Source organism: Symphalangus syndactylus, chromosome 8 (assembly GCF_028878055.3).
Source record: "Symphalangus syndactylus isolate Jambi chromosome 8, NHGRI_mSymSyn1-v2.1_pri, whole genome shotgun sequence".
NCBI lineage: Eukaryota > Metazoa > Chordata > Mammalia > Primates > Hylobatidae > Symphalangus > Symphalangus syndactylus.
In genome coordinates, this window is record NC_072430.2 from 101,735,398 (window position 1) to 101,748,681 (window position 13,284).

The 13,284-nt window shown below is 42.3% G+C and overlaps 1 protein-coding gene across 1 annotated transcript in view; it reads right to left on the reverse strand.

Moving 5' to 3' along the window:
* Positions 1-5,557: 5,557 nt before the first annotated feature.
* Positions 5,558-13,284, reverse strand: part of RFTN2 (raftlin family member 2) — a 100,446-nt gene continuing 92,719 nt past the window's right edge. The window contains exon 9 of the mRNA XM_055290115.2: positions 5,558-7,040. Within this exon, the coding sequence (XP_055146090.1) occupies positions 6,768-7,040 (273 nt within the window). The 3' untranslated portion in view covers positions 5,558-6,767. The remainder of the gene's footprint in view (positions 7,041-13,284) is intronic.

Below are 13,284 nucleotides of genomic sequence, written 5' to 3' on the forward strand. Positions count from 1 at the left end.
GGGTGGAGAGTTCTGTAGATGTCTATTAGGTCTGCTTGGTGCAGAGCTGAGTTCAAGTCCTGGATATCCTTGTTAACATTCTGTCTCATTGATCTGTCTAATATTGACAGTGGGGTGTTAAAGTCTCCCATTATTATTGTGTGGGAGTCTAAGTCTCTTTGTAGGTCTCTAAGGACTTGCTTTATGAATCCGGGTGCTCCTGTATTGGGTGCATGTATATTTAGGACAGTTAGCTCTTCTTGTTGCATTGATCCCTTTACCGTTATGTAATTTCCTTCTTCGTCTTTTTTGATCTTCGTTGGTATAAAGTCTGTTTTATCAGAGACTAGGATTGCAACCCCTGCTTTTTTTTTGTTTCCCATTTGCTTGGTAGATCTTCCTCCGTCCCTTTGTTTTGAGTCTATGTGTGTCTCTGCACGTGAGATATGTCTCCTAAATACAGCACACTGATGGGTCTTAACTGTTTATCCAATTTGCCAGTCTGTGTCTTTTAATTGGGGCATTTAGCCTATTTACATTTAAGGTTAATATTGTTATGAGTGAATTTGACCTTTTTTTTTTGAGATGGAGTCTCGCTCTGTCGCCAGGCTGGAGTGCAGTGACACAATCTTGGCTCACTGCAACCTCCGCCTCCCAGGTTCAAGCAATTCTCCTGCCTCAGCCTCCTGAGTAGCTGGGACTACAGGCACATGCCACCATGCCCAGCTAATTTTTGTATTTTTTAGTAGGGATGGGGTTTCACCATGTTGGCTAGGATGGTCTTTATCTCTTAACCTTGTGATCCACCCTCCTTGGCCTCCCAAAGTGTTGGGATTACAGGCATGAGCCACCGCGCCCAGTTGAATTTGATCTTGTCATTATGATGTTAGCTGGCTATAAATTGACTGAGACCTGGCCGGTCACAGTGGCTCACACCTGTAATCCTAGCACGGAAATAAAAAATTGTGTACCCCAAATATCTGAAACAGGTCTCAGTCAATTTATTTATTTATTTATTTATTTATTTATTTATTTATTTATTTGCTTTTGAGTTGGAGTCTCGCTCTGTAGCGCAGGCTGGAGTGCAATGGTGCGATCTCGGCTTATTGCAACATCTGCCTCCTGAGTTAAAGTGATTCTACTACCTCAGCCTCTCGAGTAGCTGGGATTAAAGGCATGCACAACCATGCCTGGCTAATTTTTGTATTTTTAATAGAGACACGGTTTCACCATGTTGGCCAGGCTGGTCTTAAACTCCTGACCTCAAGGGATCCACCTGCCTTGGCCTCCCAAAGTGCTAAGATTACAGGTGTGAGCCACTGCGCCTGGCCAGGTCTCAATCAATTTATAAAGTGTATTTTGCCAAGGTTAAAGACTTGACCGTGACCCAGCCTCAGGAGGTCCTAATGACATGTGCCCAAGGTGGTGGGGGCACAGCTTTGTTTTAAACATTTTAGGGAGACATACCAATCAATATATGTAAGATGTACATTGTTTCGGTCTGGAAAGGTGGTTCAGGGGAGAGGGCTTCCAGGTCATAGGTGGATAAGAGGCAAACAGTTGCATTGTTTTTTTGTTTGTTTGTTTGTTTTTTTGTTTTGAGATGTAGTCTTGCTCTGTTGCCCAGGCTGGAGTGCAGTGGCGTGATTTCAGCTCACTGCAATCTCTGCCTCCTGGGCTCAAGTGATTCTCCTGCCTCAGCTTCCCGAGCAGCTGGGACTACAGGCGCGTGCCACCACACATGGCTAATTTTTTGTATTTTTAGTAGAGATGGGGTTCCACCTTGTTGGTCAGGATGGTCTCGATCTCCTGACCTCGTGATCCACCCGCCTTGGCCTCCCCAAGTGCTGGGATTACAGGCGTGAGCCTTTGTGCTCAGCCAGAAATTTAAAATTTTGATGAAGTCCAATTCTGGATATTTTTTTGGAGATGGGTGGGTGGTGGGACAGGGTCTCGCTGTGTTGCCCATGCTGGAGTGCAGTGGTGCAATCTTGGCTCCCTGCAACTTCCACCTCCTGGGCTCAAGTGATTCTCCCACCTCAGCCTCCTGAGTAGCTGGGCCCGTAGGCACCAGCCACCATGCCCAGCTAAATTTTGTATTTTTTGTAGAACAAAAGTCTGGAACTCCTGGCCTCAAGTGATCCGTCCTCCTCAGCCTTCCAAAGTGCTGAGATTACGGGTGTGAGTGACTGTGCCTGGCCTACAGATATCTTTTGAAATAAACTCCTTTATTGGGCTGGGTTCGGTGGTTCATGCCTGTAATCCCAGCACTTTGGGAGGCCAAGGCGGGAGGGATTGCTTGAGCCCAGGAGTTCAAGACCAGCCTGGGCAACATGGTGAAACCCTGTCTCTACAAAAAACACAAAAATTAGCCGGGTGTGGTGGCGTATGCCTGTAGTCCCAGCTACTTGGGAGGCTGAGGTGGGAGGATTGCTTGAGCACAGGATGATTGAGGCTGCAGTGAGCTATGATAACACCACAGCACTCCAGCCTGGGTGACAGAGTGAGACCGCCTCAAAAAAACAAAAAATCACAAAAACCAAAAACCCACAAAAGACCAAAACAACAAAAAACTCCTTTATTGCTAAATAAGCCAAGTTAAGTTCTGTTGCTTACAGGTAATAATGTGGCTTACATAATCCTTCAAAAACTCACCTTGGCTGGGCGTGGTGGCCCACGCCTGTAATCCCAGCACTTTGGGAGGTCGAGGTGGGTGGATCACTTGAGGCCAGGAGTTCAAGACCAGCCTGGCCAACATGGTGAAACCCTACTTGACTAAAAATAGAAAAATTAGCTGGGTGTGGTGGTGTGCACCTGTAGTCCCAGCTACATGGGAGGCTGAGGTGGGAGAATTTCGCTTGAACCCAGGAGGCAGAGGCTGCAGTGAGCCGAGATCACGCCACTGCACTCCAGCCTGGGCAACAGAGTGTGACTCTGTCTCAAACAAACAAAAACAAACAAACAAACAAACAAAAAACTCACCTTGATACTTATACATTTATCTTACACATAAATGATTCATTTATTCCCTCTATTGATTTAATTACTTGGTATTTTTACATACAATAATTTGAATGCTCAAAACATGTTTAGAACCCATTTCTTTTGCAGTCTTCTTCACCAAAACTTTATGAACCTCACCAAAACTGAGGCTCATCATTTTACAGTTTTGCCTAATTTTCTGCCTCAAACACCATCTCAGAACTTAAACATCTGACAGACCTGGTTCTGCAAACTTTGCACTATTGCACAAATAAAATTCATTCTCAAGGGTTGATAGATTACCAGCAAATGTTATTTAAATTAGTATGTTACAAGTTCTGATGAGTAACATTTAGCTAGTTTTTCTATGTATCCACCAGTACATTTTTATATAAAGTGTGCTTAGTTATATACTATCCCCATTGTTAGCAATTTCACTTCATTTGATTCTCTATCTGAATTTACACTTTCCATACAGTACTACTTTGAAGCTCTGAAGACTCAAGAGAAAGAAATCCTCTTTAGCCATATGGGGAGGGAAAGAGCCACAGTCCTTCTAGCCAAGAAGGAATGGTGGTGAGGAATCAATAACAGGCAAGGGTGGGAAAACCGGACAGCTCCTCCGGCACTCCAGAATGAAAGAAATGAAAATGCATCTGTTACATTTATATTCAAATATATAAACACCTGCTCCTGATAACACAAGTGATTTGGAGATAGTTGTGATTTGAATAGACTGTAGCTCTGTCTCCTGCTTCTCCTCATCCCGAAAGCCCTAGAATCTCTCAAAGAGGATGACCTTTCCTTTTCTCTTTTACTGAAATGAATTGTAGTGACACTGATAGAGCTGATTTCCCTGGTGATTAGGTAAGTGTTAAATGTGTCCATGAAAGATAGCAAGGTGATATTCAATCCAAAGGGGATGGAATTAACACTTGGTTATTGAAAACAAAGATGAAAATGCCATAGATACTACACCAAGGGGAATGGCAGATCTTCACCTGACATCTGGGATCTTGATACCTTTCATTATAACTTACAGGTTTTAAAAATTCACATGCCAGAGCCCCTAAGGAAATCCATAGTGTTATAAAAAGAACTGAATATACAACTGGCAGATAATAAGATTAGAGATATTTAACTCTTTAGGCATAGAGAGCCGAAGTTTTGTCCCTTTTTTTTTTTTTTTAAAGAATAGGCTCATATTTAAAATGATCTAGAACAACTTGGTCGTAAATTATTCACTATCATACAAATTCATCACATAACTTAAGGGTAATTGTTGGAGCAAATGCTTCTAAAAGAAGTTTTGAGGATATGACAGACTAGTAAGTTTATTTTAATAAAAGTTATTTTAATAAGAAGAAATAACTCAGATTAAAAATAAGCTGAGAGGGGAGGGGAGAAAAAAATAAACTGAGAAAATATGCTTACACAAATTTTTTAAAAAAGCGACTACTTGGCTGGGTGCAGTGGCTCACGCCTGTAATCCCAGCACATTGGGAGGCCAAGGTGGGTGTATTGCTTGAAGCCAGGAGTTTGAGACCAGCCTGGCCAACATGGTGAAACCCCATCTCTACTAAAATTACAAAAATTAGCTAGGCATGGTGGTGCAGGCCTGTAATCCCTGCTACTCAGGAGGCTGAGGCAGGAGAGTCACTTGAACCTGGGAGGCAGAGGTTGCAGTGAGCCGAGATTGCAGCCTGGGCAACAGAGTGAGACTCTGTCTCAAAAAAAAAAAAAAAAAAGTTATTGCTGTATTTCTGAGTTTTTTCTTAGTCAAATATAAATTTCTATCTCTGTTTTTAATTTACTACTTCCAATCCCCTGTATATATGGACTGAATGATAAAGGAGTCTCTACCTCTTGTAGATCCTGGAATTGGGAAAAATGGATCTTTCTGATTTGTTCTTTGTGCTTCCTAACTTCATTACATTTTGCGGACTCCGGAAGCAGTGATTGTTTCTACCAAAAATCCATTAACTCTTGATTATGGAACTCAAGTCCATCTAAAAGTCAAAACAAAAACCATTTCTGCAAATATTGTTGACAGCTATTGCTATAGAATAAGACTGAGCAGAATATTCTTAGATTCCTTTATACTGTACTTCTGGATGATAAAAGTGGAATAATTCCTGTTAATTTTATCAGCAATTAATGGAGATTGACTTAGTTTAGATACACTATATAATTGATAACATGTAATACATATCTGTTATATGTATAAAACATATTATGAGGGCCAGGCATGGTGGCTCACGCCTGTAATCCCAGCACTTTGGGAGGACGAGGCAGGCAGATCACGAGGTCAAGAGATCGAGACCATCCTGGCCAACATGGTGAAACCCCATCTCTATTAAAAATACAAAAATTAGCTGGGCGTGGTGGCTCACACTGCCTGTAGTTCTAGCTAATCTGGAGGTTGAGGCAGGAGAATCGCTTGAACCCAGGAGGTGGAGGTTGCAGTGAGCTGAGACTGTGCCACTGCATTCCAGCCTGGGTGACAGAGTGAGACTCCATTTCAAAAAAAGCCACAAAACCCCCCCAAACCAAACATATTATATGAATATTTGTGTTCAATAAAACAACAATCCAATAAAAATGATGTTTTATTATTAAAATGATCTTACAATGTCAACATCAATGTTAATAAAAATATATAATAGGCTGAATTCATCAGTGATAGAGTAAGCTGTAATTCACTTGAAGGTTCCAGCTTTCAAAGTAAGCCTTTCATAGATAAATGAAAATCCTCTATTTTGTAGAATTTTAAAGATTGTTAAAGACTGGGTCAGGGCAAAGCCACCTCTGTTAGATGGAGAAAGAAAAGCAAGATGAAACAAAATAGGTTATCATACACATCGCATGTGCTATGAGCAACTTTCTACTCCTGCTGGACTGAAAATTCTAGGTTTCAACATTCTTCAGGATTTAGCAAGTCAAAATAAAAGCATAATTCAAATCTAGACAGATGTAAAAGACTTCAGTTTCAACTTGAAGTTGATGTTTTTTCTCTTCATAGTATTTGGACTTTAAAATAAAAAAAATTAAATCTTATTCTCTACTAAGGTATTTATGTATTGAGATTATGGGTTCTTTTCATATTGAATTTTAAGAGATGCTGCTTTGCTGTCTGCATTTTTAGGCTTTTAGGAGCAACAATATTTATGTGCAATGGATCAGTACAGGGTTGGTGACATGGTGACCCTTTAAAAGCAAAGATATATAAAAAAGATTTTTTTCAAAAAATATTTTAACACATAGGGGCTTGCTTTGTATATACATGCTATAGTTAAAGACAAAATGTGGATTAATTATTATATTTTGGAAATAGATGTTTATTTTCACTAATTAGCTGTGTGTGTGTATGAGAGAGAGAGGAAAAAAAGAAAGAGAGAGAGAGATTATTTTTCAGCTTAAATAAGACTGTAACTTCCTGAGAACGCTCTCTAATTAGGTAAAATACTGATTGAGATATTCAGTCTCCTTACCAGGAATTGTAAGAAAGTCTACTTTGTACATTCATGAGAAGCTGAAATAGATTATTGTGTAATAACCGAATGGAACATCTGTTTAACCAGATGTTTTAGTTGAGAGAAGTGTAAACATGATTCTAAATGTATAAATATGTTGGTTATTCTTCTTTGTCTGGGAGGTTGTGCCAAAGTTTACATAGATTCGAGGAAAGGCTGAGTCTTGAGAAATTCAAAAATATTACATAAATGCAGAGAAAGTAATACAATAAGGTCAGTTGGCAATGATTTTAACAATTATTTACAGGGCCTTCCTTTGCTTCACCTCATGGCTCACATACAAGTGACCTGAGTCACTCCATCTTCCTGATCAAACTGTCCGTCGTCTAATTCCCGGAGGACGCTGTCACTGCTGCTGAACCCAGAGAAGCTGTTGTGCTGTGCCAGCCTTCCCTCCTTTGTCCAGCATTCCTGGGAGGGAGAAAGGCGGCACTCCTCAGGCGGGTGTCTGCTCTCTGCAGGTTGTGACGTGGTTGTGTCTAATCCGATGCTCCTACTAGTGGCTTTGTTCTTGTCTTCACCTTTTATGTGGCGGCTGGCTTTCTTCTGAAACACAAGACATTGGCGACCAGAAGAGTTAAAAAGATGGGTGTTTCCTGTCCCTCTGGTCTAGCACATGCTACCTTTCTGCCTCCAGGAATCTCCTTTTCCCCAGTTCTTCAAAATCCTGCTCATCTTCAATGATCAGCTCAGAGCCACCTCCACATTCCCCTCTCCACCCAAATACAAATGAACTCCCTTCTCCCGTTTTGTAACTTTTTGTAGGTTCCTCGCACATCATTCTTATTGGCGGGTATGTTATGTACACATCTCGGCCCTCAGTGACATCTCTAAGGAAGGGAATTTGTTGAAATCATACTTTGGGAGAACAAAGCAAGGTATAAATACTAATATATTTTTCTTCTTAGTGTTAGTTGGGATCTATAGAGCAGAAAATGTGCTTTGATGGCCACCTTACACCCATGTCATGTAGGCACAGGCTGCACAGAAGAGTCACAATGATATGGTTTGGCTGTGTCCTCACCCAAATCTCATCTTGAATTATAACTCCCATATTTCCCATGTGTTGTGGGAGGGGCCCGGTGGGAGGTAGTCGAATCATGGGGGTGGGTCTTATCCCATGAATAAGTATCATAAGATCCGACGGTTTTATAAAGGGGAGTTCCCTTGCACATGCTCTCTCTTGCCTGCCACCATGTGAGACATGATTTTGCTCCTCATTTGCCTTCTGCCATGATTGTGAGGCCTCCCCACATGGAACTGTGAGTCAATTAAACCTCTTTCCTTTGTAAACTACACAGTCTCGGGTATGTCTTTATTAGCAGGATGAGAATAGATTAATACAGTAAATTGGTACTAGTAGAGTGGTGGGGGGGTGCTATAAAAATACCAAAAAATGTAGAAGCAACTGGAACTGGGTAACATGCAGAGTTTGGAACAGTTTGAAGGGCTCAGAAGAGGACAGGAAAATGTGGGAAAGTTTGGAACTTCCTAGAGACTTATTGAATGGCTTTGACCAAAACGCTTATAGTGATATGGACAATGAAGTCCAGGTTGAGATGATTTCAGATGGAGATGAGGAAATTGTTGGGAACTGGAGCAAAGATGTCTCCTGCTATGTTTTAGCAAAGAGACTGGTGGCATTTTGCCCTTGCCTTCAAGATTTGTGGAACTTTGAACTTGAGAAAGATGATTTAGGGCATCTGGCAGAAAAAATTTCTAAGCAGCAAAGCATTAAATAGGTAATTTGGGTACTGTTAAAAACATTCAGTTTTATGTATTCACAAAGATATGGTCTGGAACTGGAACTTATGTTTACATTTGCAGACTGATGATACCATAGAAAAGAAAAACCAATTTTCTGAGAAGAAATTTAAGCTGGCTGCAGAAATTTGCATAAGTAACAAGGAGCCAAATGTTAGTTGCCAAGACAATGGAGAAAATGTCTCCAGGGCATTTCATGGCAGCCCCTCCCATCACAAGCCTGGAGGCCTACGAGGAAAAAATGTTTCTGTGGGCCAGACCTAGGGCCTTGCTGCTTTGTGCAATCTTGGGACTGGGTGCCCTGCGTCCCAGCTGTGGCTATATGTGGCCAACATAGAGCTCAAGCTGTTTCTTCAGAGGGTGCAAGCCCCAAGCCTTGGTGGCTCACATGTTGTGTTGGGCCTGTGGGTACACAGAAGTCAGGAAATGGGGTTCGGGAACCTCTGCCTGGATTTCAGAGGATGTATGGAAACACCTGTATGTCCAGGTAGAGGTGTGCTGCAGGGATGGAGCCCTAATGGAGAACCTTGCTAGGGCAATGTGGAAGGGAATTGGGGGTGGAAACTCCCACATGGAGTCCCCACTGGGACAATGCCTAGTGCAGCTGTGAGAAGAGGGTCACCATCTTCCAGACCCCAGAATGGTAGATCCACTGACAGCTTGAACCGTGCACCTAGAAACGCCTCAGACACTCAATGCCAGCCTATGAAAGCAGCCAGGAGGGGTCTGTACCCTGCAAAGCCACAGGGGCAGAGCTGCCCAAGGCCATGGGAACCCATCTCTTCCATCAGTGTGACCTGGATGTTAGACAGGGAGTCAAAGGAGGTAATTTTAGAGCTTTAAGATTTGATTGCCCCACTTGAGTTTGGACTTGCATGGGGCCTGTAACCCCATCATTTTGGCCAATTTCTCCCATTTGGAATGGATGTATTTACCCAATGCCTGTACCCCCACTGTGTCCAGGAAGTAACTAACCTGCTTTTGATTTTACAGGGTCATAGGCAGAAGGGACTTGCCTTGTCTCAGATGATACATTGGACTGTGGACTTTTGAGCTAATGCTGAAATTAGTTAAGACTTTTGGCCGGGCACAGTGGCTTACACCTGTAATCCCAGCACTTTGGGAGGCTGAGATGGGAAGAACACTTGAGGTCCAGAGTTTCAGACCAGCCTGACCAACATGGTGAAACCTCATCTCTACTAAAAATACAAAAATTAGTTGAGTGGTGGCACACGCCTGTAATCCCAGCTACTTGGGAGGCTGAAGCAGGAGAATCACTTGAATCTGGGAGGTGGAGGTTGCAGTGAGCCAAGATCACACCATTGCACTCTAGCTTGGGCAACAAGAGAAAGACTCCATCTCAAAAACAAACAAACAAACAAAAAACAACTTTGGGGAAGTGTTGGGTAGGCATGATTGGTTTTGAAATGTGAGGAGGTGAGATTTGGGAGGAGCTGGGGCAGAATGATATGGTTTGGCTGTGTCCTCACTCAAATCTCATCTTGAATTGTAGCTCCCATAATTCCCAAGTGTTGTGGGAGGGACCCAGTGGGAGGTAATTGAATCATGGGGGTGGGTCTTTCCTGTGCTGTTCTTGTAATAGTGAATAAGTCTCATTAGATCTGATGGTTTTATAAAGGGATGTTCCCCTGCACATGCTGTCTTGCCTGCTGCCATGTAAGACATGACTTTGCTCCTCATTCACCTTCCACCATGGTTGTGAGGCCTCCCTAACCACGTGGAACTGTGAGTGTATTAAACATCTTTCCTTTAAAAATTACCCAGTCTTGGGTATGTTTATTAGCAGCATGAGAACAGACTAATATACACGGATAATTCAGACTGAGTTTATTTTGAGCGAGTGTTAGAATGTCTTCAAGGGTGAAGTGGACCCTTTCCTTGTCCAGCTGCAAACTGCTTCTGCCTGACACAGTATAAGTGCTCAACAATTCAATCCAGCTTATTCAAACTCCCTGATCAATGGTGGATGTTTTTGCTAATAAATATTTACTGAGGGCAGAGAATGTTCTTGGTTCAGTCCAGAATAAAGGGGACATGGTCTCTGCCCAGGCAACTTAAGTCAAAATAAGGTATCTAGCTGGGCAAAGTGGCATGAGCCTGTAGTCCCAGCTACTCATGAGGCTGAAATGGGAGGATTACTTGGGCCTGGGAGTTCGAGGCTAGCTTAGGCAACATGGCGAGACCTCAGGTAATAGATATATATTATATAATTTCATATATATAATATATATATGAAAAAAATAAGATAGCTTAGTCAAAAAAACGAAAGCACAACAAGGAGAATTAGCTGCTTAACTTTGATGTTCAGGATCCTGATGAGATTTCATTATAAGAGCCTTTTTTGTTGTTGTTGTTGAGACAAGAGTCTTGCTCTGTTGCCCAGGCTGGAGTGCAATCTCAGCACACTGTAGCTTCTCCCTCCTGGGTTCCAGCAATTCTCCCACCTCAGCCTCCTGAGTAGCTGGGACTCCAGGCATGTGCCACCTTGCCAGCTAATTTTTGTATCATTAGTAGAGATGGGGTTTCAACATGTTGGCCAGGCTGGTCTTGAACTCCTGACCTCAGCGTTTTGCCCACCTCTGCCCCCCAAAGTGCTGGGATTACTGGTGTGAGCCAGTGTGTCTGGCCCTTAAGAGCTTATTTAATACTGATAACATGGCAGATATTGGAGAATATGATCATATCCTCCTAGGCACATAAAACAATATAGATTTAAAGGTACATTTAAAAATCACAGTAATTTCCCAGTTTACAAAGAGCTCATTTACTGAAAATTCATTTATATGTTATTTGGGAACTAGGGTTGCATTTTTCCTAAATGTAAGAGGTGAAATTACAAAATTCTTGGAAAAATTGTAGAAATCAGATACCCAGGCTGATCTTACCGAAGTTTGTTAACGATTCATCTGTTGAAATGCAGTGCATAAAATAACCGGGTATTTTCTACTGGTTTTTACAGGAAATATACAAAGCAAACAAACAGCTTTATTAAAGTGGATTTTGTGAGCTACTGTGGAATGTAATACCGTTTATGACACTGTTTGTACAGGAAGATGCAGCCCCAGGGGGTTGCATAGAAAGGAGTTTATTGGCAGCTCAGAGGCAGCTCATCTTTTTCTTGGCCAAGTTACCGGAGTTGGGCAAGTTTAAGGGAAAAAGTTGTGAAAGGAAAATAAACTTGGGGCGCCAAAATTACCAAGCTAAAAGGAAAAGTCAAGCTGAGAATGGCTTCAGGCAAACCTGCCTCCCATTCTATTCATTCACCCCTCTGCTCACTGAGATAAAAGGATATCCGATTGCCTCTTTTGGGGAAGCTAATGGAAACTCAAAATAATGCAGCCACTTTTCTCTTATCTACCCCTCCCCATCTGGAGTTGTCCTGCCTTTAGTCCCATCTTTCTGGATGGAACCAAAGTTCATCTTACATATGTTGATTGATATCTCATGTCTCCCTAAAATGTATAAAACAAAACTGTGCTCTGACAACCTTGGGCACATGTCATCAGGACCTCCTGAGGCTGGTCATGGGAGTGTGTCCTTAAGCTTGGCAAAATAAACTTTCTAAATTAACTGAGACCTATCTCATATATTCGGGGTTCACAAAGTCTACCGTAGGTCATTCCTCAACAAAGGCCCACCTTTGTGGCCCCAAGTTAGACACAGTTTGGTTGTTGTCGCGTTTTCCATTGGCACCCTTGCATTCATCAAATGCAAATATCAGCTCTTCAGTTCTTTTCCTGTTTATTCCTATTCACCAAATTTATTGAAATTAATATATGTGGTGGAACCTGACAGATTTACTCTCAGAAAAGGTACAAAATTTGAGAATGGCACTGTCTTCCCTGCACTGGGGCATTGGTCAGCAAGGATGCAGTCTTTTGGCTTCAGATATGGCTGATGAACACTGCCAGACTGCGCTCCTTTCTCAAGCCTGGCCAGTGGCTATCTTTCCCACATGCATAACGAATGCATTCACTCTTTTTTTTTGAGACAGAATTTCTCTCTGTCACCCAGGCTGGAGTGCAGTAGCACAATCTCCACTCACTGTACCGACCACCTCCCGACTTTTCAGTCATACTATTTACAATTGCGTGACTACCTCCCGGGCTCAAGCAATTCTCCTGCCTCAGCCTCCAGAGTAGCTGGGATTACAAGTGTGCACCACCATGCCCGGGTAATTTTTCTATTTTTTATAGAGACGGGATTTTGCCATGTTGGCCAGGCTGGTGTTGAACTCCTGGACTTAAGTGATCTGCCTGCCTCAGCCTCCCAAAGTGCTGGGATTACAGGTGTGCGCCACCGTGCCCAGCCTGAATGCATTCACTCTTGAATGATGCTCTCAATGCTCTCAACACCGACAGAATCAAAAGGGGAATGTGAGGGTCCCTGGGGGCTTCCTAGATCTTGCCTTCCTCACCAGCACTAGGGCCAAAGGTAAATTTTGCAATAAATTCCTCATTATATATCAGCTAATAGAGGCCAATTCTCACATACTTAACAAGAATTTTCTTAATAAAAATGGGATGCTATTCAGAATAATAAGATATTCATAGTAATTCACTTTAAAATAAGCATTAATAAGTAAACAGCCACCAAAAGTAAATTTTGAATGTTAAAAGACGGCAAAATACTTAGCACTGCACCTCTAAAAAGACTTCTATACCAACACACACTTTTTTTCTTTTTTTTTTTTTTTTTTAACACATGACTGTTATGTCAGGCCTCTGAGCCCAAGCCGCACGGATACATCCAGATGGCCTAAAGTAACTGAAGAATCACAAAAGAAGTGAAAATGGCCATTTCCTGCCTTAACTGATGACATTACCTTGTGAAATTCCTTCTCCTGTCTCAGAAATTCCCCTACTGAGCACCTTGTGACCCCCACCCTGCCCGCCAGAGAACAACCCCCTTTGACTGTAATTTTCCACTACCTACCCAAATCCTATAAAACTGCACCACCCATATCTCCCTTCGTTGACTCTTTTTGGACTCAGCCCGCCTGCAC